Source organism: Schistocerca serialis, chromosome 6 (genome assembly GCF_023864345.2).
Source record: "Schistocerca serialis cubense isolate TAMUIC-IGC-003099 chromosome 6, iqSchSeri2.2, whole genome shotgun sequence".
NCBI lineage: Eukaryota > Metazoa > Arthropoda > Insecta > Orthoptera > Acrididae > Schistocerca > Schistocerca serialis.
The window spans coordinates 276,729,857-276,750,952 of record NC_064643.1 but is presented as its reverse complement, the minus strand read 5'-3'; the positions used below and the strand labels follow the sequence as shown (position 1 = coordinate 276,750,952).

Here is a 21,096-nt window from a genome sequence, read left to right as displayed (position 1 = left end):
TATTTCTACATACATCTATCAGCATATGGTTCGTCCATCCGTACTAACACGGTACCATTTCCGTCGTAGACAACCACATTCATCTAGTCTGAAATTTCTCAAAATGGTTTCACTTAAACTTTTTCTGGTTGCTGCACTTCTATCCTTGAGAGGCACCCACATGCCTTGCTCATACTGTGGCATCAAGCAGTCAGGCCTGCAAGACGAGTGGTCTGCCAAGCGAGTGGATTCATGCTTATTTATCGAGTAACATGAACTCTAGTACTCTCACAATTAAGTCACTAATCAACCTCCTGTATGAATAATACGCAACGGAAACACGCATCTGACTATCAGTAATTTACAGAACTCTGACTGTACACTACGCACTGGCAATACCACATTTTCTTTTTGTCTTTTATTTAACGGCTTTTGTCAACACGTGGCCACCGCACTGAATATGAATGGCGCACACATTATAAATTCGGGACATTTTGACAACATACAATTCGAAGGAAAAGTCCACCAATCATTTTCTTTTCACTATCTTATTTATTCCGATAAATTCTCTAACCCTAACACACAAATTCTACAACCTACAACAATAACACATGAGAAATTCCGCCCAGTGGGCATGGCTTTAAAATGGTGAATCTCTATATTATGGTCTCGTAATTATTTTTAACGCTACAGTGCACTTTCTGGATAGGATGGTGGATCTTTTATTATACCTCACACTTCGACTCTCACAATCATCATCACTAAACTTTCCTCCAGACCGAGCGGTACTGAAGGAACAAGCATAACCCACTAATCTTTTGAAGCTACTTCGCTACTCTCCCATGCAAACCACACATACCCAAATTACATGACATACACCACACTACAACATGAAATACTACACAGAATAGTCACAACATTATCACTTTCAGCTTTCCCACTTCAATTGATATTTATCCCAGTTTCACACGACACTGCCCCACTTCATAATTCCACTTTCCTACTATGAACTCTGGAGATATTTGCACGTCTTCCTGTGCAATGCAAGCCAAGTGGCGTTGCTGGATAGACGGCCGACTCACCTTGCTTCTCTCTCAGAGTTTAAATCTAGCGTCACACGGAATCATATCACGCAAATTGACATTAAGAACATATTCATCACACACGCGAGTCCTCAACTGATACCATGGACGAGTACTTCTCTTTATCCTTTGTCTCATACACAGATTGAGACTCACATAGTACTCACCACGTGGAAGTATTCGTCTCTAATTTCAAGTCCTGCGCACGCCATTTCTTAAATATTTCAACTTATGGTACACACGCCATTTCTTAAATATTTCAACTTATTGTACACACGCTAGTAATTCAGCTTAACTTAAGCACACGGAAGTATTTCAACTCATTGCTACACGTGGTTTCATTGTGACCGTTGGTCACTTCTGAAGATTACTACAATCCCTTTAATATTACCTGCCTGACATTTAATTCTCCCCACAAAAGTTCCTGAAATAGAGAAATTATTATTTCGAACTACTCTTAAATATTCCACATGCATACCATGTCTCCACTCTTTCATCATTACGAAGCACAACTAAAACAGGTCTTAACAGCACAAGATCCAGCGGCAGAGTGCTGAAACATGGCCGTTCTCGAGGTCCTCTCCACCTCTGCTGAAGTGGGGGGGAGCACCTTTCTACCGCATTGGTCAGCCACATTTCAGGCGCTCAAAGCTCAGGCAAATTTCATCTCTTTGGTCCCACCAAAGGTGGCCAAAGGATCGACTCAAAGATGATCATATATTCACATTCACTATCTGCGATTAGCAGACGACGATACATTCATTCATTTCACAGATCTCACCAAACTGGATGTAGGGATTTACTTTGTGGGAGTGCACATGTGATCAATTAAATAAATAAATTGTCATTCTTTCCCACACTGGTATCCGGCTTCACTGTATTAATTGAAATTGAGTTATTTTACAAAAAAAATGTGTTCTTCTGACAAAAATAATGAAGTATGTTGTACCTATTTTCAAAGTCGGGCGGTACTGTACCCTTTCATCCTAATACACTCTTCCCGCACATCACTGCCTAAACACTGCCATTTAACATTCACTATTTCGTAAACTATTCCTGCGCTAAGGCACGTCACTCACCTCACGCCCCTTTCCACTGTCAGCTCACTTCCAACTGTCTTTCTCCTCATTTACGTAAAAACGTAAATATGTCTCACAGATTGGGCCTGTTCCGACTGATCGATTGCTGTCTAGACGGTGGCACAAGGTGCTCCCGATGACTGCGGGGCATGTGACCAGTGTGTCACCAGTCCCTCCAGCGGCTGCTTCTTTATTGAAGAAGCTCCGCATTTGGCCTCCCAAGGGCTAAGTGGACCCTATATCATACCGTCCTACCGCAGAGATATCTGAAGAGGTATCAGGAATCGAACTTGGGTCCTTTGCACCAAAGGCACTGATACTAACCATTCGACTACCGACTTACAGAACACAGTCAATAATTATGACCAAACGGGAACATCACTTTCCTACATAGATTCGATATACTAACATTGCGCTAAAGTACAATAAAAGGAATACATTTACAAACAAAGTGTCATACATTCGAATACATTGATTCACATTTGTTATTCGCATTAAATAAAAATCGGCAAATTCATCAGCAATCATTCTACAATGGAACTAAAGTCAATTAATGAACCTGAGACTACTATCGAATTACGAAATTTTCCGTCACGTCTCACTTTTATCTTTTGTTGAAGCGGGTACATGTTTGTGATCAAAGCAAGAGTATTCATGAGCCTCATTGTCCTAGCTCAACTACAAGGCGTATAAGAAAAGTAAGTACCGTATACTTGCATTTAAATGTTGGCAGCTCTGATCAGACCTGTAGGAAAGAAGCCCCTCCTTTGACTGTTTACGAAATCTTAGAAGTAATTGTTTTCCGTCAGTAGTCATTTGGCTGTGAGGTAAAAGCAAATAACAACGTCGTTTAAAATCATTGCACCCTCGTTCCTAAGGCTACGTAATGTCAGATATTGGTTGACTACTATTTTAAATTTGACTGCCTCTGTTGTAGCTGTATTCTACTGAACGAACACCATTACTTCCACTAGTCGTACCTAGTGTACCTAAAATGTACGGTCAAAACTTTCTTGTACGTTGTAACTTTAGCCCGTAACTCACCTTCAAAAGTATAAGAAAATTTAATGATGTTTCTTTCGTTTCCTTCCCATGTGTTCTGTGAAACAATATGTGTTCTGTTTCTCTTAGTGTGCTATTCTGTATATAACTAACTTCTCCATAATCGTACGACCGAAATAGTCTTCCCATTATATTTGCTACTTTTTATACTTCTTTTCAAAAATGTTCAAATGTGTGTGAAATCTTATGGGACTTAACTGCTAAGGTCATCAGTCCCTAAGCTTACACACTACGTAACATAAATTACCCTAAAGACAAACACACACACACACACACACACACACACCCATGCCCGAGGGAGGACTCGAACCTCCGCCGGGACCAGCCGCACAGTATACTTCTTTTTGTGGCAACCCATTGCACCCCCGTATTTTTCTTCCCGTTCTCTCGAGTATTGACTCGTGTCTTCAAACATTTTCAAGAAAGGAACTGGAGTAAACTATATTCTACATTTTCCTACAATCATTAATAATAAAACGGCAATAATTATCAAGCCTTATGTTTATCACTTGGAATGATCACGGCCCATGTTTTGTGTCGCCAAGATATAAATTTGCTAAAAGTGGTGGAATGTAGTTCTGTGCTCATGTCCCTTGTTTCTTGCCTAAACTTCGTAGTTTGTAGCGTTTGGTATAAATGCGTGTCAATTCCTACAGGAACAAACTGCTAAGGTCATCGGTTCCTAGACTTACACACTACTTAAACTAACTTATGCTAAGAACAACACTCACACTCGCACCCATGCCCAACGGAGGACTCAAACCTCCGGCGGGCGGGACCGCGTTGGGTATATATGTATCGTCTACGCTACATGAAGAGCGCAGAGTGTATTGTTCGGCTTCTACTTTTATGGACACGTCAGGCGAGTGAAAGTGGCACACATCCCTTGACATCCATAATATCCGGACCGTTTTGCTCTCTACGGAGCTTTACGAGTAGGCCAAGTGGGCCCCAGGGAGCCATCTGCGGTTATGGATGGACGGCAAAAATTTATTTCTTCTCGCAAAATGCAGATTGCTCGCAGACGCTTTGCAGTGTTTAGTTGCTGCCTCAATTTCCATATATCGCTACAATACCTTGGCCTTTCAGTTCATCTAGCAGCGGCACTAGTTTATTGGCCTTCTAAGAGCGCGGCATGTCCTTATTACGATAAAGTTTTTAGTAGAAAGGGCACTGGAGCAGCATATACACTGTAACGACTGGAATGCTGGAATAGCTCGACACACCTCTTTCAAATTCAGTAAAGTACTATTTCTCAAAGCAAGGCCGAGCGAGGTAGCGCAGAGGTTAACACACTGGACTTGCATTGGGGAGGACGGCGGTTCAAACCTGCGTCCAGCCATCCTCATTTAAGTTTTCCGTAATTTCCCTGAATCATGTTAGGCAAATACCTGGACGGTTCCTTTGATTGGGCACGGCCGATTTCCTTTCCCAGCCTTCCATAATCCGAGCTTGTCTCCGTCTCTAATGAGCTAGTAGCTGACGGGACACTAATCTCCCCTTCCTCCTCAATGCAAGGAGGAAGTATGAATAGCTGTTTATCAACCGTAAACAGCTCGTTTATTCTACTTTGCTATGTGACGCTCTATTCCTTTATAATCTATTGATATAATGAATCTAGTACGAGTACTTACGAATCCTTACGTTCATTTGAGCAATGTAATGCTTAACTAGATTCTTGATCAAGTGGAAATGTTACGTCGTTGGATTCTATAACAATGAGAGTAACCTCCAGCAAGTTAAACTAATACAAATCAGGGAAAAATTAGTTACTAAGCTGTACATTAGAATAATGCTAGAATGATTTGTAAAACAAATTAAATAAAATTTTAAAAATGAAATCGTAAGGTATCAAGGGAAATTTCTCATTCGATAGATTTTATATCATTATTAAGAATAGTTTCACACTCACGAATTTGCAACACAAAGGATAAGGGGTTGCGTACTTCTGTTGATCAAGTTCCCGACGCAGTTCTGAATTACTCAATCGTAGCAAGTGCATTGTCAAATTCCTTTTCTGCCTGCCAGAACGGTTTTTATTTTGTACAGTGTCGGTTGTGATTTTCATGTTTCACGGGGTGGTAGAACATTAACAAATTGACTTACAGTTGAGATTAATCTTGCGATCGATTTTTTAAGTCTCCCATTGATAGTACGTATTTTTTAGAATTTCACAGATCGATAGCACAATGCTTACTGTAGAGGGAACTGAAGGAATAAGTGTCGCTATCATTTTATAGTTAAAAGAACAAGCATTAGTTGTGGATAACTTTTCCAAACGACCATTTCGTCTTCTGGTTGTGATCTAAGATAGCCAATTTTATCCTTTTTTCCATTCTATGGCACTCAAGCGGAGTGATTAACTGGGAATAAATATTATTCATGGCAATACCTGGATTATTAGACGCAGAGAAAATCGACAGTTGCCTCTGTGAATGATAAGCCCATTACTCGGATGAAGCAGTTTATGGAAATCATGAGAAGACCTAAATCATAATGGCCATGCCGCAGTTTTGTTGCAGAAGTGAAATGTACAGTTAAGTAACTGTCTGTCTGCGGAAATGTTAAATAATACCACAGTCGCGAGAGACGTAAAGAATAATTCAGATTCCAGCTATAATTTAAAACCTTGTCGTACAAATTTCATGAAAATTACTTTTGGAGCTAGACCTTTCTAGAGCTGAAAAACTTATATCCATCCCACCATGCCGTCCTATGAACTTCTCGTTAGTGGGATTAAAACTTTTGTTTTTTTCTTGTAATTTTATTTCCTTCATACAATCTTGACTTAGACTGAGTTGTAGTCGTATAGGTTCCCAGTGGAAAAAAACAGCCTATGTCTCGAGTAAATCCATGGTCTCTAGGTGATATGACTGAATAAAATCTCGGGCTTCTACGAGCGTCAAGTGATTGTATATCCACGAACTTACGATCGAGTGATGTTTTGCCATTGTCAGTTACGGCTTGACAATTACCGAAGGGCATTCACTCGAAAGCTCGTGTACGCACAGAGTGCCCAAGGGAAGTAGAACATTTTCATCCGGTTATTATGAAGTTTAGCGAATAATTATTTACATGGGTAACAGAAGAAATACTTCAGTTGATCGATGAAAAAAGAAAGTACAAAAATGTTCAGCGAAGTTCAGAAATACAGAACACAAATCACTCAAGAATGAAATAAATAGGAACTTCAGGCAAGCTAAGACGAATTGGCTGCATGAAAAATTTGAAGAAATTGAAAAAGAAATTACTGTCGGAAGTAATGACTCAGTACATAAGGAAGTCAAAATCATCTTCGGTGACATTAAGAGCAAGGGTGGTAACATTAAGAGTGCAAGGGGAATTCCGCTGTTAAATGTCGAGAAGAGAGCTGATAGGTGGAAAGAATACACTGGAGGCCTCTAAGAGGAGGAAGACTTGTCCGATGACGTGATAGGAGAAGAAACAGATGTCGATTTAGGAGACGTAGAGGACTCAGTATTGGCATCCGAATTTAAGAGAGTTTTGGCGAATTTAAGATCAAATAAGGCAGAAGGGATAGATAACATTCCAACAGAATTTCTAAAATCGTTGGGGGAAATGAAAACAAAACGACTATCCATTTTTTTTTTAGAGTGGATGAGTCTGGCGACATGCCATCTGACTTCCGGGAAAATATCATCCACACAATTCCGGAGATGGAAATAGGAACAAGTACGTCAATTATCGCACAGCTCTTGCTGACAAGAATAAAATACAGACGAATGGGAATGAAAGACGAGGATATGTTAGATGACGATCAGTTTGGTTTTAGCAGAGATAAAGGCATGACAGAGGCAAGTCTCACCTTACGCTTCATATTGAAAGCAATACCACAGAAAAATCAAGACACGTTAATAGAATTTGTCGACCTGGAAAAAGCGTTCGACAATGTAAAATGGTGCAACATGTTCGAAATTCTGAGCAAAATAGGCGTAAGCTATTAACAGAGATGGGTAATACATAACATGTACAAGAGCCGAGAGGGAATAATAAGAGTGGATGAACAAGAACGAAGTGCTCGGATTAAAAATGGTGAAAGAGAGGGATGTAGTCTTTCGCCCCTACTGTTCAACCGGTACATTGAAGAAGCAATGACAGAAATAAAAGAAAAGATCAAGACTGGGATTGAAATTCAAGGTGAAAGGAACATGACTTTGCTGTCCTGAGTGAAAGCGAAGAAGAATTACAAGATCTGCTGAATGGAACGAACAGCGTAATGAGTACATAATATGGACTGAGAGTAAATGGAAGAAAGGCGAAAGTAATGAGAAATAGTAGAGATGAGAACAGCGAGGAACTTAACATCAGGGTCACGAAGCAGATAAAGGTACTCTAGGCAGCAAAATAACCAATAGTGGACGGAGCAAGGACGACTCCAAGAGCGGACTAGCACTGGAAAAAAGGCATTCCTGTCTACTAGTATGAAACATTGGCTTTAATTTGAGAAAGACATTTCTGAGAATGAACGTTGGTGTAGAGCGTTTTATGGACTCTGGGAAAACAGGATCAGAACAGAATCGAAACATTTGAGATGTGGTGCTGCAATGAGTTTTGAAAATTCGGTGGACTGATAGTATAAGGAATGAGGAGGTTCTGCTCAGAATCGAAGAGGAAAGGATTATGTGGAAAACACTGACAACGAGAAGGGACAAGATGATAGGACATTTGTTCAGACATCGGGAACTGACTTTCATGGTACTAGAGTGAGCTGTAGAGGGCAAAAACTGTAGAAGAAGGCAGAGATTGGAATACATCCAGCAAATAAGTGAGGACGTAGGTTGCAAGTGATACTCTGAGATGAAGAGGTTGGCACAGGAAAGTAATTCATGGCGGATGGCATCGAACCAGTCAGAGACTGACGACCGGGCCCGTTATTCTTCACAATGGTTACAGAATCCGTCTCACACCATTGGTTATTCCATTACGATATTGTCCTGTAACACATAAACTGCGGTCTCTTCCACGGGGCATTGCACGTTGGACAGCCATGACGCTCTCCACACCTCATAACGCCGCTGCCTCATTACCCATCTGCTCTGGCCCTTGTTCCATCTTGAAATAAACGACATACAATGTGGGACCAATTAGATCAGGTATCTGGCGCGATAACATATACACCTTTACTATGTGACCAATTGAAAGTGTGCTATCTTCCGCTTGACGCTGCTGAATTCCTATCAGATTTTAGCCTTGAAATTTTACTTCAGACTGTATGAGTCAAAGGTTTTTCGTGATTTTATAGAAAACATTGATTAGTGACTTTCGTGGGTTACTTTGGGACAGAAATTTTGTAGATCGGTAGAATCATTTTGGTGTAGCATCTGTGGATTTGCTGAGTAGTTGCACGTGCTCTGGATTTAATGGGGACAGTGTCATGTAAGCGCAGAATATTACCATATTTAAAGGGAGTAAACATAAGAGTGATTGCGGTCATGTTTGAGAGAAGCAGAAGAATTTACATACATTCCCATTGACTATTCTTTGCTGGATCACAGTAAAAGATAAGAAATTAGCACGTAGTGTCTAATGGTGCGCTGTGGTTTTGCAGAACAACCTGCTGCCTTCCGGCGACCAGTCGGTGGAGGGCATCAGCATCACCATCGAGAACACGAACCGCCACCACGCGGGCGTCTACCAGTGCACGGCCAGCAACGGCGTCGGCGAGCCCGTCACCCAGGAGATCGCTCTGCACGTCCTCTGTGAGTACCTTCCATCGTAATCACCAGTTTCACGGTTAGTGGTGTACTATAAATGAGGCGTGCAGCTTTAGACTTAATCCTTAAATGTGGGGCTTGCAAATTCGTACGACATGCAACATTCGAACTTTTTATGGTTCTGCGCTTCCAACTAGCTTCAATCTTACCTCCGATGCAGAAAAAAAACACAGAAGATATTTCTTTTGTTTTGAGTAAGAACTTTTCCGTCAGTACTTGGTAGTGCACTTTATTAAACAGAAAACAAAAACTTCTTTTGAAACTTCCTGGCAGATTAAAACTGTGTGCCCGACCGAGACTCGAACTCGGAACCTTTGCCTTTCGCGGGCATCCCCCAGGCTGTGGCTAAGCCATGTCTCCGCAATATCCTTTCTTTCAGGAGTGCTAGTTCTGCAAGGTTCGCAGGAGAGCTTCTGTAAAGTTTGGAAGGTAGGAGACGAGGTACTGGCAGAAGTAAAGCTGTGAGTACCGGGCGTGAGTCGTGCTTCGGTAGCTCAGATGGTAGAGCACCTGCCCGCGAAAGGCAAAGGTCCCGAGTTCGAGTCTCGGTCGGGCACACAGTTTTAATCTGCCAGGAAGTTTCATATCAGCGCACACTCCGCTGCAGAGTGAAAATCTCATTCTGGAAACATCCCCCAGGCTGTGGCTAAGCCATGTCTCCGCAATATCCTTTCTTTCAGGAGTGCTAGTTCTGCAAGGTTCGCAGGAGAGCTTCTGTAAAGTTTGGAAGGTAGGAGACGAGGTACTGGCAGAAGTAAAGCTGTGAGTACCGGGCGTGAGTCGTGCTTCGGTAGCTCAGATGGTAGAGCACCTGCCCGCGAAAGGCAAAGGTCCCGAGTTCGAGTCTCGGTCGGGCACACAGTTTTAATCTGCCAGGAAGTTTCATATCAGCGCACACTCCGCTGCAGAGTGAAAATCTCATTCTAAAAACTTCTTTTGTAAGTTCCTCAAAAAAAGTTTCAACTACAGATAAAATGAGCAGAGAATACATGTAGACTGTAAGAAGGCTGTAAACCGCCGGCTGGTGAAATAGATGCTGATATCTCTCCTGCGTTCCGTTCTGCTGAAAGTGAGAACCTGTCTCACAGCTTGCGATCCTGACCTTGACGTTATAACGATTACGAATGTTATTTAACCGTCGTCTAACACTGCTCTGAACGATAAATACTGTTGTATCATTATGAATGTATGAAGCGTGAACGGTCGGTCAGTGGTCTTAACCAAAATGTTATCCGTCTACTGGCTACAGTACAGCTGCGTACGGGAAGTGTCACAATTGACATTGGTCTCACCTCTAAGTGATATTTAGGGATGAGACCAATGTCGGTTTTGATAGTTGCCGTACCAAACAACAGATGGCAACAATTATCTCTTAAGTTTTTACATTTGAGGGTTAGCCCGTCTTTCCGCGCGTGTCTTCAATTACAGGAGGGGATATTTACAACGCTTCTTCGATAACTGTCGTACGTAGGCTCCAATGAAACGGATATATCACGATCTTTAAAACTTCATTCGAATAAAGTACACTGTTTGAAAGGTACTACAACTGTTGAAATAGGTGACGAAGAATGCGCAGATCAATGAATGTGAATAAATCTGGTAGTCATTAAGAGGATAAATTTTTAGTGAAAGCTTCAGATAATGAGGTTAGCGAGAGAGAGGGAGAAAGATCTTCAAGTAAAAGATACGTCAGTAGAAATGAGCGGCAGCATGACAGATGATCTCATTACTCGACAGCAGCTTTGTGGCACTAATATTAAATCTGCCAGTGAGCTATTTTGGATCATAAAAATATTGCTCATTGAACCAGTAGTCTTCCCTAAGCTTCTGAGGCTTCAGTGCTCAGGAAAGCTTGTACGAACATTTAGATTTGGAACACACAGCCTATTTTCGTACAAATTTTTATCTCTGCGTTGTTTGTGTTTACTTTTTATGCAATAGATTTCAAGGTCATCTATAGGCATTTAGACACAGTTGTGAAAATGAAATACAGCAGCAAGTATATCTTGCTTCTATACGACAACATTAAATACAAGTCCAATATTCGCTATTTTAAAAGACACTGTGGTACAGAAACAAGATATACTTGCAAGTGTATTTCATTTCTATAACGGCACCTAAGAGTTTGAATATGAAGGTTGGAAATCTGTTGTAAACAAAGTAAAAAACAACAAGATGAGTGCAAAATTAATACAAAAATAATACCCTGTGTGCTCCAAAAAAAAAAAAAAATAACTTACAGCTGAAGTCCCAATTATCCAGTGTAATTGAAGCAACAAGATTCTATCGACATGGCTCACAAATAGCTGGTCGATTTGGTCTCACGACTGACTATATCGATCGCCAAAGTCGTTTTTTCCTTCGAAGTCCAACTGTAAGGGGCAGTCAAGTGAATACGAGACAGATGAAGAAAAAGTAAGTACACTCTTTATTATTTCAAAATTAGTCGGTGTAACTGCTAATACATCTATATCACTGTGAGACAAGTTGGTTTATGATTTCGCGGGCCGGCCGAGGTGGCCGAGCGGTTCTAGGCGCTACAGTCTGGAACCGCGCGACCGCTACGGTTCTTAGGTTAGTTAGGTTTAAGTAGTTCTAAGTTCTAGGGGACAAATGAACTCGGAAGTTAAGTCCTGTAGTGCTCAGAGCCATTTTTGATTTCGCGGGAAAATGTTTGTGGTTGCCTACGGAGTCATGATTCCAGACATGAGCGAACCTCTTCCTGCGAAGTAAATCGATGGCCACGAATGTCTTTTCAAAAATATCGGAATTGCTTTTGGAGAGATCTGGACTGTCTTTTGAGGATGAGTAGGAGCTTTCCAGTGCAGCCTCTTGCAGTGTAGCCGAAACAACCTGCCAGCAAAACGACCACCCACATGTTGCCAAGACTGTTTCGAGTACGTTGCAGAAGTTTCGCTGGAAAGTCCTTACACATCCTCCATACGGTTTCGACCTCACGCCAAGCGATTTCCGTATTTTTAGAGCTCTAAAGAAAGGCATTCGTGGCTGTAGACTTTCTTTGGACGAAGATGTGCACGCCTAAGTACAATCGTGGATCCTAGGCAACCGCAAACATTTTTTCCATGAAGACATTCACCATCTCGTCTAACAGTGAGATATATGGAGCAACAGCTATGGCGATTACTTTTGAAATAACACACTGTTTACTTGCTTTTTTCCGTCTGCTTTGGTTTCACTTGACTGCACCTTGTAAAAAGTAGGTGTGCCTTTTCTCCCTGGATCCTATTTACAAACTCAGAAAAACAGTTGACAGGCTAGAATGGCAGTACTTTATGTGATCAACCAAACTGCCTCGTTTTGCAACATGCTTTGAAGGAATCACTCTGGGATGAGATGTTTCCATACTGTGGTGACATCTTCCGCCACTTTCACCTTCTGTGGATATGTGTGTGAAGTTGGTTTCTTACATACAGAGCTATGTTATAAAGGAAATCGCTATTGCTAACTTTCTGATCCTCTTACCCATTGCTCCTTTACCGCAAAGTCTCTTGATCTTGTTAGTGACATACTGAAAATTAATACTCAGATGGTACTTGGTAACTAATAAAGAATTTATTGCCTGCACAGTAGGTTCACCATGCGTAGAAGGTGTGGTATTACAATATCATATTGTGATAGTGTGTCTGGTAATCTGAAACAGAAAGTTTATATTGTACACAAATCAGATATAAATAGATATTTCTACAGGCGAAAATGGGAAGAGAAGCTATTGTATAGTTGTACGCTACGATTTAGCTCCGATTTACTATTCTCTGTACACGTAAGGCATCTAAAAACATCGCGGAACCAGGTTCCTACGAGTCATCGAGTCCAATCTAAGTTTTTGCCAGTAACGAATTTTCACGTAAGACACAAATCAAGCATTTACAACTATATTATCAGGTTTCTTTGATAAAATGTGCCAGTTTTGGTTTGTATAAAACGGCATGTAAGATTCGCTATCTATTGTCTTTCTTTTGTTTGTTATAACGTGGTTACGCAAATCAACGGTCGACCGACTGTCACCCAAGCAGTTGGAATACGGTTCCTTGTGAAATAAAAATTATTTCAGAACACCAAGAAGAAATACTTTTTTCTTTAATTCCTAGTAGCTCAGAAATTTAATTTACTGCGGGGCCCACGACGTCTCAGGTTCCGCGGGAGTACGTCAACATTCCTCGAACAGTAATATCGTACTGCGGCGTGCGTTAAGTTTCAGGTTCCGAAAGTGTTCATCAACATTCCTCGAACAGTAATATCGTACCTGTGCTAGAGTCTTAGACAGTTGCCCCTTACCTTCGAGGATTCATCCACGTAACCTGCTCCTTGTAATACCCTAATAACGCTCGTCCAACTCAGATTCCAAGTTCCGGCAGCCGGTCGTATGCGGCCTACAACTTGTGTTTCAGAACAGGGGCTCTAAGAAAGCGTGAGTGTCGTCTGTGAAGAGTCCTCATTCCATAGGCTCTGTAGCGAAGCGAACAGCTGTGGTTGGCCATAAAAGTCAATATTTACCTGAAGAGCTAAAGTAATCTGGGATTACACCCATACACTGAGAATTTCATGGGAAAGCGTATTCCCTCATTCTGTCATACTAGATGTTCTTCGGTATCTATTTGTATAAGGAGGGCGGGAAGAACGACTGTTCGAATCCCTCGCTCTTCGTTCTAATCTGGTCTTAATGGTTCCTTAGGGAACGATATGTAGAGGCATGTAATATATCCTACACTCTTAGTCTAATACTGGCTTTTCAAACTTTGCAAATAATCTTTCGCGTGGTAGTTGACTTTTGTCTTGAAGCGTTTACCACTTCCGGTTTTTGAGCATTTCCGTAAAGCTCTACCGAAAGCCAATGAGTCTGTTATCATTCGTGCCGCTCTTCTTTGTATGCGATTAATGTCCCCCTTGCATTCCCACACACTTCAGCAACATTCTGGAATGGATCCAATGAATGTTTTTGTAAGCAATCTCCTTGGTGAACCGTCAACGAAGAGTGTAAATGGTGAAGCTGTTGACGAAAACAGAAGCAACTAGACGATGAAGACATAACGAGAACGGCAGTGATGTATCGCTTATTAAATCTTATCCTTTTTCGGATCAACCGAGATTACAAGCTTTTACCAACAATATAACTGGTTTCTTTAGCATTCAGAATCTGAATTTCATTTCGCTCTAGTTATTAAATTATATAATAGGATCAGCTCTTTGAGAGCTTATTCTGCAACTAAGATATCTTCAACAGATACTCAGTAACCAGAAACAAAGGTACTACTACTACTACTACTACTACTACTATTTCTTCTACTGCTACTACTAGTAGTAGAAGTAATAATAATAATAATAGTAGTAGTAGTAGTAGTAATGTATACTACTACCAACAATAATTATAATAATAATTATTATTATTTATATTATTATTATTAGTAGTAGTAGTAGTAGTAGTAGTAGGAGTAGTAGTAGTAGCAGTAGGGCTAGCTCTGTTTCAGTTTGTTGAGTATGTACTGGAGATAACTTACGTGCAGCAGAATCGCTGAAACAGCTGCTCCTGTTATCACGTAGTATCTTGAACGAAATGAAACTCTCTAGTTACATATTATTATTATTATTATTTTATTATTTAGACAATTGTGTTCGCTAAGTTATTAGTAACCAAAGAGTGTGTGGTGAACATACGAGTGCTTATAGGAATAATGGAAGCCTACACGGGCATAGGATGTAATGAACGTAGCACTGAATGCTGTTTCCTTACACAATGATATTGCTAAGTGTATTTTTTAGTTGTATACGAAGAAATGTTATTATAAGTGAGGACCATGGACACAAAAAGCTAGAACAAATGTTTAGGAAAACATATACAGGGTTCAGAGAGAAGAATAACCACACGATAATGCAAGATATGTAACATTTGTATTTTGTATTATTTTATTCAGTTTTACAAATTATAGGCGGTATTTGTGAGCGCATTCCGCTAAAGATGTCATGAGATATTGTGTTTCTCCTGCTTGTCTTCCGTGTAGGGGATCAAATTTATAAAACCGATAAGATGAAGTCTCTACACTTCTTTATTTCATTTCTGTAATAACACTACCGCTACAAATCTGTATTTATTCTTTCCATACCTATGTGTATGGATTATTTTTATGTTTGGTACTTATTGTTAACTAATTCATATTTCTACGACGCATTGCGCAGAGCACATAAGAAAACGTCTTATGGTGCACTTAAACACTGCTTTTCAACGTGTACACTTCTCAACAGCGCCTCCAGGATTAGATTTCGCGCTAAGGGAAGGTTAGTGTCTCCATTCAGACAGCGACTTAATTTATACCCCGTATTAATGCAACGACAGTTATCGTAAAACACGTACGGTAATGGTGCTCTAATGAAATATACGATCGAGTTTTACCCTCGCAGGCCACGGAGAGCATTTATTAACAGAATTTTTGACAAGAGGAAAGGAAAAGTTAATTAATTCTACGTTCATCCTCCCCCCCCCCTTCCTCCCCCTCTCCAGCCCGTTTTTTATCTTCTCGCCGGGGATACCTTTTTTTATAGTAAAAAAGCTATCGGATTTTCGATCGCTGAAAAAGAGGACGTCGCAGAGCAGCGGTACACGGAAGTCGTCGTGTTGTGCGTTCGTACGTCCGTACGTAAAGGTCTCCCAACGAGATCGCGGCTAGGCGTGTGTTGTTTGGAATTGCCCGATATTAAAAGTTAACAGTTGCTTTAAATTGCAGCGGTGGGAGGTAAAAACGCGGGTTATTAGGACTGCTGCCGGTACATTTGTCCGACCGCAATCCCCGAATTAATTCGCGGCAGTGTCGGCTGCGTGGGCCGTTAGGCTGCCTTCATTAACGCGGCAGGGTCGTCCGCCGGCCGACCCCCCAGCACAGCAGGGCACAGCGCACCCCACTACACCACACCACGGCACACCTAACGGGCGTGGTCTCTCGCTTTGTTTTTCGCCGCAGCCCCGGTCCCGCCGTGTCGTGCACTGCTCGTGACCAGTAATCATACGGTGTACGCTGGTTATCGGAGATCTCAAGCAGTACCAACACAGTTTATTATTTATTTTCTACCGGTCCCGGTTGTATTGACCATCTCCGCAGGAAGACTATATCAACAAAAACGAAAAATGTACACACAGTATAAAACAAGTAAGTTGCTAAGTTGGTCAAGGTAAACATGTGGAAGTACTTACCTGTGCTCTCTTACATTAGTTAACTGAACGTGACATGCTAACCATTTCTGCACGTAAAGTTTTCTGCAGGCAGTAGTTATCAATACATGCTACTTGATTTGCTTCTACGGCTACTTCATTCTGTGCTATAGGCGAATGTTCTCTTTTGGCTTGTATCTCCGCAAGGTAATTACATTTAAGGGGTGATCTTTTGTAGATATTTTTCATTGCATCGTTTCTTGTGGCAACTAAACTCACTAAACTGAAGCGCCAGAGAATCTCGACTAGGCATGAGTATTCAAATATAGAGATACCTAAACAGGCAGAATACGGCGCTGCGGTTGGCAACGCCTATATAAGACAACAAGTGTCTGGCGCAGTTGTTGGATGGGTTACTCCTGCTACAATGGTAGATTACGAAGATTCAAGTCAGTTTGAACGTGGTGTTATAGTCGGCGCACGAGCGATTGGACACATCATCTCCCAGGTACCGATGGACTGGGGATTTTCCCGTACGACTATTTCACGAGTGTACCGTGAAAATCAGGAATCCGGCAAAATATCGTATCTCCGACATCAATGCGGCCGGACAAAGTCCTGCAAGGACGGGACCAACGGCGACTGAAGAGAATCCTTCATCGTGACAGAAGTGCAGTCCTTCCGCAAATTGCAACAGATTTCAGTACTGCGCCATCAACAAGTGTCAGCGTGCAAACCATTCAACGAAACATCATCGATATGGGCTTTCGGAGTCGAAGGCCAACTCGTGTACCCTCGATGACTGCACGACGCAAAACTTTACGCCTAGTCTGGGCCCGTAAACACCGACATTGGACTGTTGATGACTGGAAACATGTTGCCTGGTCGGACGAGTCTCGTTTCAAATTGTATCGAGCTGATGGATGTGTACGGGTATGGAGACAAACCTCATGAATCCATGGACCCTGCATGTAAAACAGGGAACCGTTTAAGCTCGTGGAGGCTGTGTAATGGTGTGGGGCCTGTGCAATTGGAGCGATACGGTACCTCAAATACGTGTACATACGACTCTGACAGGTGACATGCACGTAAGCATCCTGTCTGATCATCTGCATCCATTCATGCCCATTGTGCATTCAGGAGGGCTTGGACAATTCCAGCAGGAATTGCTACAGAGTGGCTCCAGGAACACTCTCATGAGTTTAAACACTTCCGGTGGCCACCAAAGGCCCCAGATATGAACATTATTGAGCATATCTGGAATTCCCTGCAACGTGCTGTTCAGATCTCCACTCCCTCGTACTCTTACGGATTTATCGACAGCCCTGCAGCATTCATGGTATCAATTCACCGCAGCACTACTTCAGATATAAGTCGAGTCCATGCCACGTCGTGTTGCGGTACTTCTGAGTGTTCGCAGGGGCCCTACACGATATTAGGCAGGGGTACCCGTTTCTTGTCTCTTCAGTGAATATGTCTCCAACTCTGTTAACAACATAGACGTAATGTAAAAATTATATTCTTTCAGAGACCTTCATAGTCTGCCTTTTGTTGATGGTTGACAATATATATCTTTGTATACATTGTTACTAAAATACTATCTTTGCATTGCGAAATACACAGTTTTTCTCATTTATTCCTAAGATATTTGATGTGCTCGTATCAGTTCAGGTCCGTTCTTGTAATACCACCCTCATGACCATTCTTTTCAATCATAGTTTAGTCACTTTGGCGCTAGTATAGAAATCATGGCCTGTTATATGTGTTTCTGTAGACATTTTAGGCCTCTGATGTTTTACTGTTTGTCCAATTGAAAGCTGAATAGCATATCGATCTAACGTACAGTCTTTTTGTAAGTTCTTTCATATGTTGACATATATATCGTACGGAATTCTTCTCAGTCTTTCTTTATATCATTTTTATGCCACTTGGTGTTTCTTTTGTCTCCAGTTTTATCGCAGCACCACACCTACACGCACAGTTTATGAACTGATGCGAACATTTTATTCATTTTATTGAAATAAGTCAGAGACAGCCTAGTTGCTGTTGAGGAATCAGGATTAACAACACATAATCCATACATCAGAATAAACAATGAAAATAGGCTTCTGTTCGTCTGAACAGGTAATATAAACAAAGAAGTAGTATATATATCTAGGAAGATAGAAAACTCTCCTAAATGAAATGATTCACAAAATTTAAAAGACATTTGGAATAATAAATATTTAGAGAAAATGTGCATTTCAAGAAATGCAAAAATTATGCATTATAACGCATTAGCCAAATCAGAACGTCAACCACTCAAATATAAAAGAGACAAAGCAGAAATATTAGAAGGAAGAACCATGAGGGAAATTTTAGGTCCCATAATCAGCACAGATGCCTGGACATTAAGGCACAGCGATGAAATAAAATGTAGAACAAGATGAACGACAGTAAGCTGCAAGCATACATCTTTAAGTTTCTCTTGGAAAAGAAACTAACAACAAATTGAGCAGAGAAGTTGAAAAAGATTTACAGATACACTGCACAAAAACAAAAGACGCAGCAAAGAGAGGAATTTTCAGAAGTACAGAGTTAAATTCAGAGGAATTCGAAGGCAGGAACAGAAAGAAGCAATAGATACGGTGAGAAGCTGAAACTATATTGAAGAAAAATGGAAAAGGAAACTGAAAACGAATTGAATTTGTCACGTGCTGTATAGTTGCCCAAATGGAAGTAGGAGAAAAGAATTGGAATGAAGACTACCTGTGGGCTTGGTGAAATGTAAGTGGTGATAGTTAGGCAAGAAAAGTAAAGCGGAATAGGACTCTTTACTGGTGACGCAAACTTCATAATGAACCCCAATAGGGGTGCAACAACAGATGGTGCAATAAGAGAAATAATCGAAATATTATCAATTGGTCCATGGTTAATGATATATTACTTATTTTTAGAAAAAAGATATCGTTTAATTCTGTACAAAGCAGATCATATCATCATCAGTAACTAAGCAGCAACAGGGAAATAAAATACTTAATATTGATTGTTCAAGATTCATAAGTCTGCATCTAGATGCGAACTTTTAATATAAATCACATATAAGCTGAAACTCGTATTATAGATATCTCAAATGCTTGAATTAAACAACTTTTATTCTACCTGCAATTGCTGCCTTTGGTAATGGAAGCATTATAAAATTCACTAATTTCGCATGCATTTATTCATTCATGCCATATGGTATTATTTTCTTGGCCAATTTCACACATGGACACATTCGTTGGACACAGTGTTGTAACGATAATACCTGCTGGTCATCGTCGAACTTCATATAGGCAAACTTTTTGTTAAAACAAAATTGCATATAAACAAAAGCCAAGTAACACATTTAATGTCTTATGACGTTTCCTGTGAAGAAGTCACAATTTGATTATAATAGTAATTATCATTAATATAGAACTAGGAACAAAAAAGAACTCCCAGTACACACGAAGCACAGAGGAATGAAAGTAAGTGACCACATGCATCTACATCTACATCTACATCTACATCTACGTGACTTCTCTACTATTCACAAGAAATGCAGAGGGTTCAACGATCCACCTTCAAGCTTTCTCTCTACCGTTCCATTCTCGAACGGCGCGCGGGAAAAACGAGCACTTAAATTTTTTTGTGCGAGTCCTGATTTCTCTTATTTCATCGTGATGATCATTTCTTACTATGTAGGTGAGTGCCAGCAGAATGCCTTCGCAATCGGAGGAGAAAACTAGTGATAGAAATTTCATGAGAAGATCCGGTCGCAACGAAAAACGCCTTTGCTTTAATGATTGCCACTCCAGTTCACGTATCATGTCTGTGCCACCACCTCACCTATTTAGAGATAATACAAAACGAACTGCCCTTCTTTGAACTTTTTCGATGTCATCCGTCAGTCCCACCTGATGCGCATCCCACGCCGCACAGAAGTACTCCAGAATAGGGCGGACAAGAGTGGTGTAAGCAGTCCCTTTAGTTGATCTGTCGCACTTTCTAAGAGTTCTGCCAATGAATCGGAGTTTTTGGTTTGCTCTACTCACAACATTATCTATGTGAGCGTTCCAATTTAGGTTATTTGTAATTGTAATTCCTAAATATTTCGTTGAATTTACAGCCTTCAGATTTGTGTGACTTACCGTGTAATCGAAAGTTAGCGGATTTATTTTTGTACTCATTTGAATAACTTCACACTTTTCTTTATTCAGGATCAATTGTAACTTTTCGCACCATAGAGATATCTTATCTAAATCATTTTGCAATTCGTTTTGGTTATCTGATGACTTTACAAGACGGTAAACGACAGCATCGTCTGCAAACAATCTAAGAGGGCTACTCAGGTTGTCTCCTATGTGGTAAATATAGATCATGAACAACAAAGCGCTTACAACATTTCCTTGGGGAACGCCGGGTATTTCTTCTGTTTTACTCGATGACTCTCCGTGTGTTACTACAAACTGTGCTTTTCTGACAAGAAATCACGAATCCAGTCGCACAACTGAGGCGATATTCCATAGGCAGACACTGTGAATTGTAAGTACTGGCCTATAATAGTAATCTGCTCGAGAAATGATTTTAATCCATAGGTGAATTTTTGATCCAATGGTATGTGTGTGGTTGCGTTAAATTTAACAAAAATTGTTGAAGTTCCGTAAATGACCAGCACGTAGCCATGTTTTCACAGAGAAGACGTGTCTTACCTGTAAACTTACTGATAGGTTCGAAATATTAGCGAGTTATTACCAGTATGATTCACGAAACAAACAAGACTAAACTAAACGAAATCAGCACATGGTGCGGCTGTGACGATTTTGAATTACGACGACGCAGAGTCAATAATCTTCTGAGGTGTTGACGGCGGCTTGTTGGTTTAGTGCTCACACCGTCGTAGCAATCCCATCCTTGCAGTTTGATGACTGTGAGGGATATAATTCTTAATGAGCGCCTTCAGTTATGTATGAAGTAACTGAAGAATCTAGTTGGACACT

General features: G+C 40.8%; 1 protein-coding gene across 2 annotated transcripts in view; it reads left to right on the top strand.

The window, feature by feature from the left end:
• The window catches only part of LOC126484509 (limbic system-associated membrane protein), a 965,824-nt gene that overhangs the window by 443,047 nt on the left and 501,681 nt on the right, over positions 1-21,096 (top strand). For both annotated transcript variants that reach the window (XM_050108046.1, XM_050108045.1), the window contains exon 4: positions 8,772-8,922. In XM_050108046.1, coding sequence (XP_049964003.1) covers positions 8,772-8,922 — 151 coding nt within the window. The remainder of the gene's footprint in view (positions 1-8,771; positions 8,923-21,096) is intronic.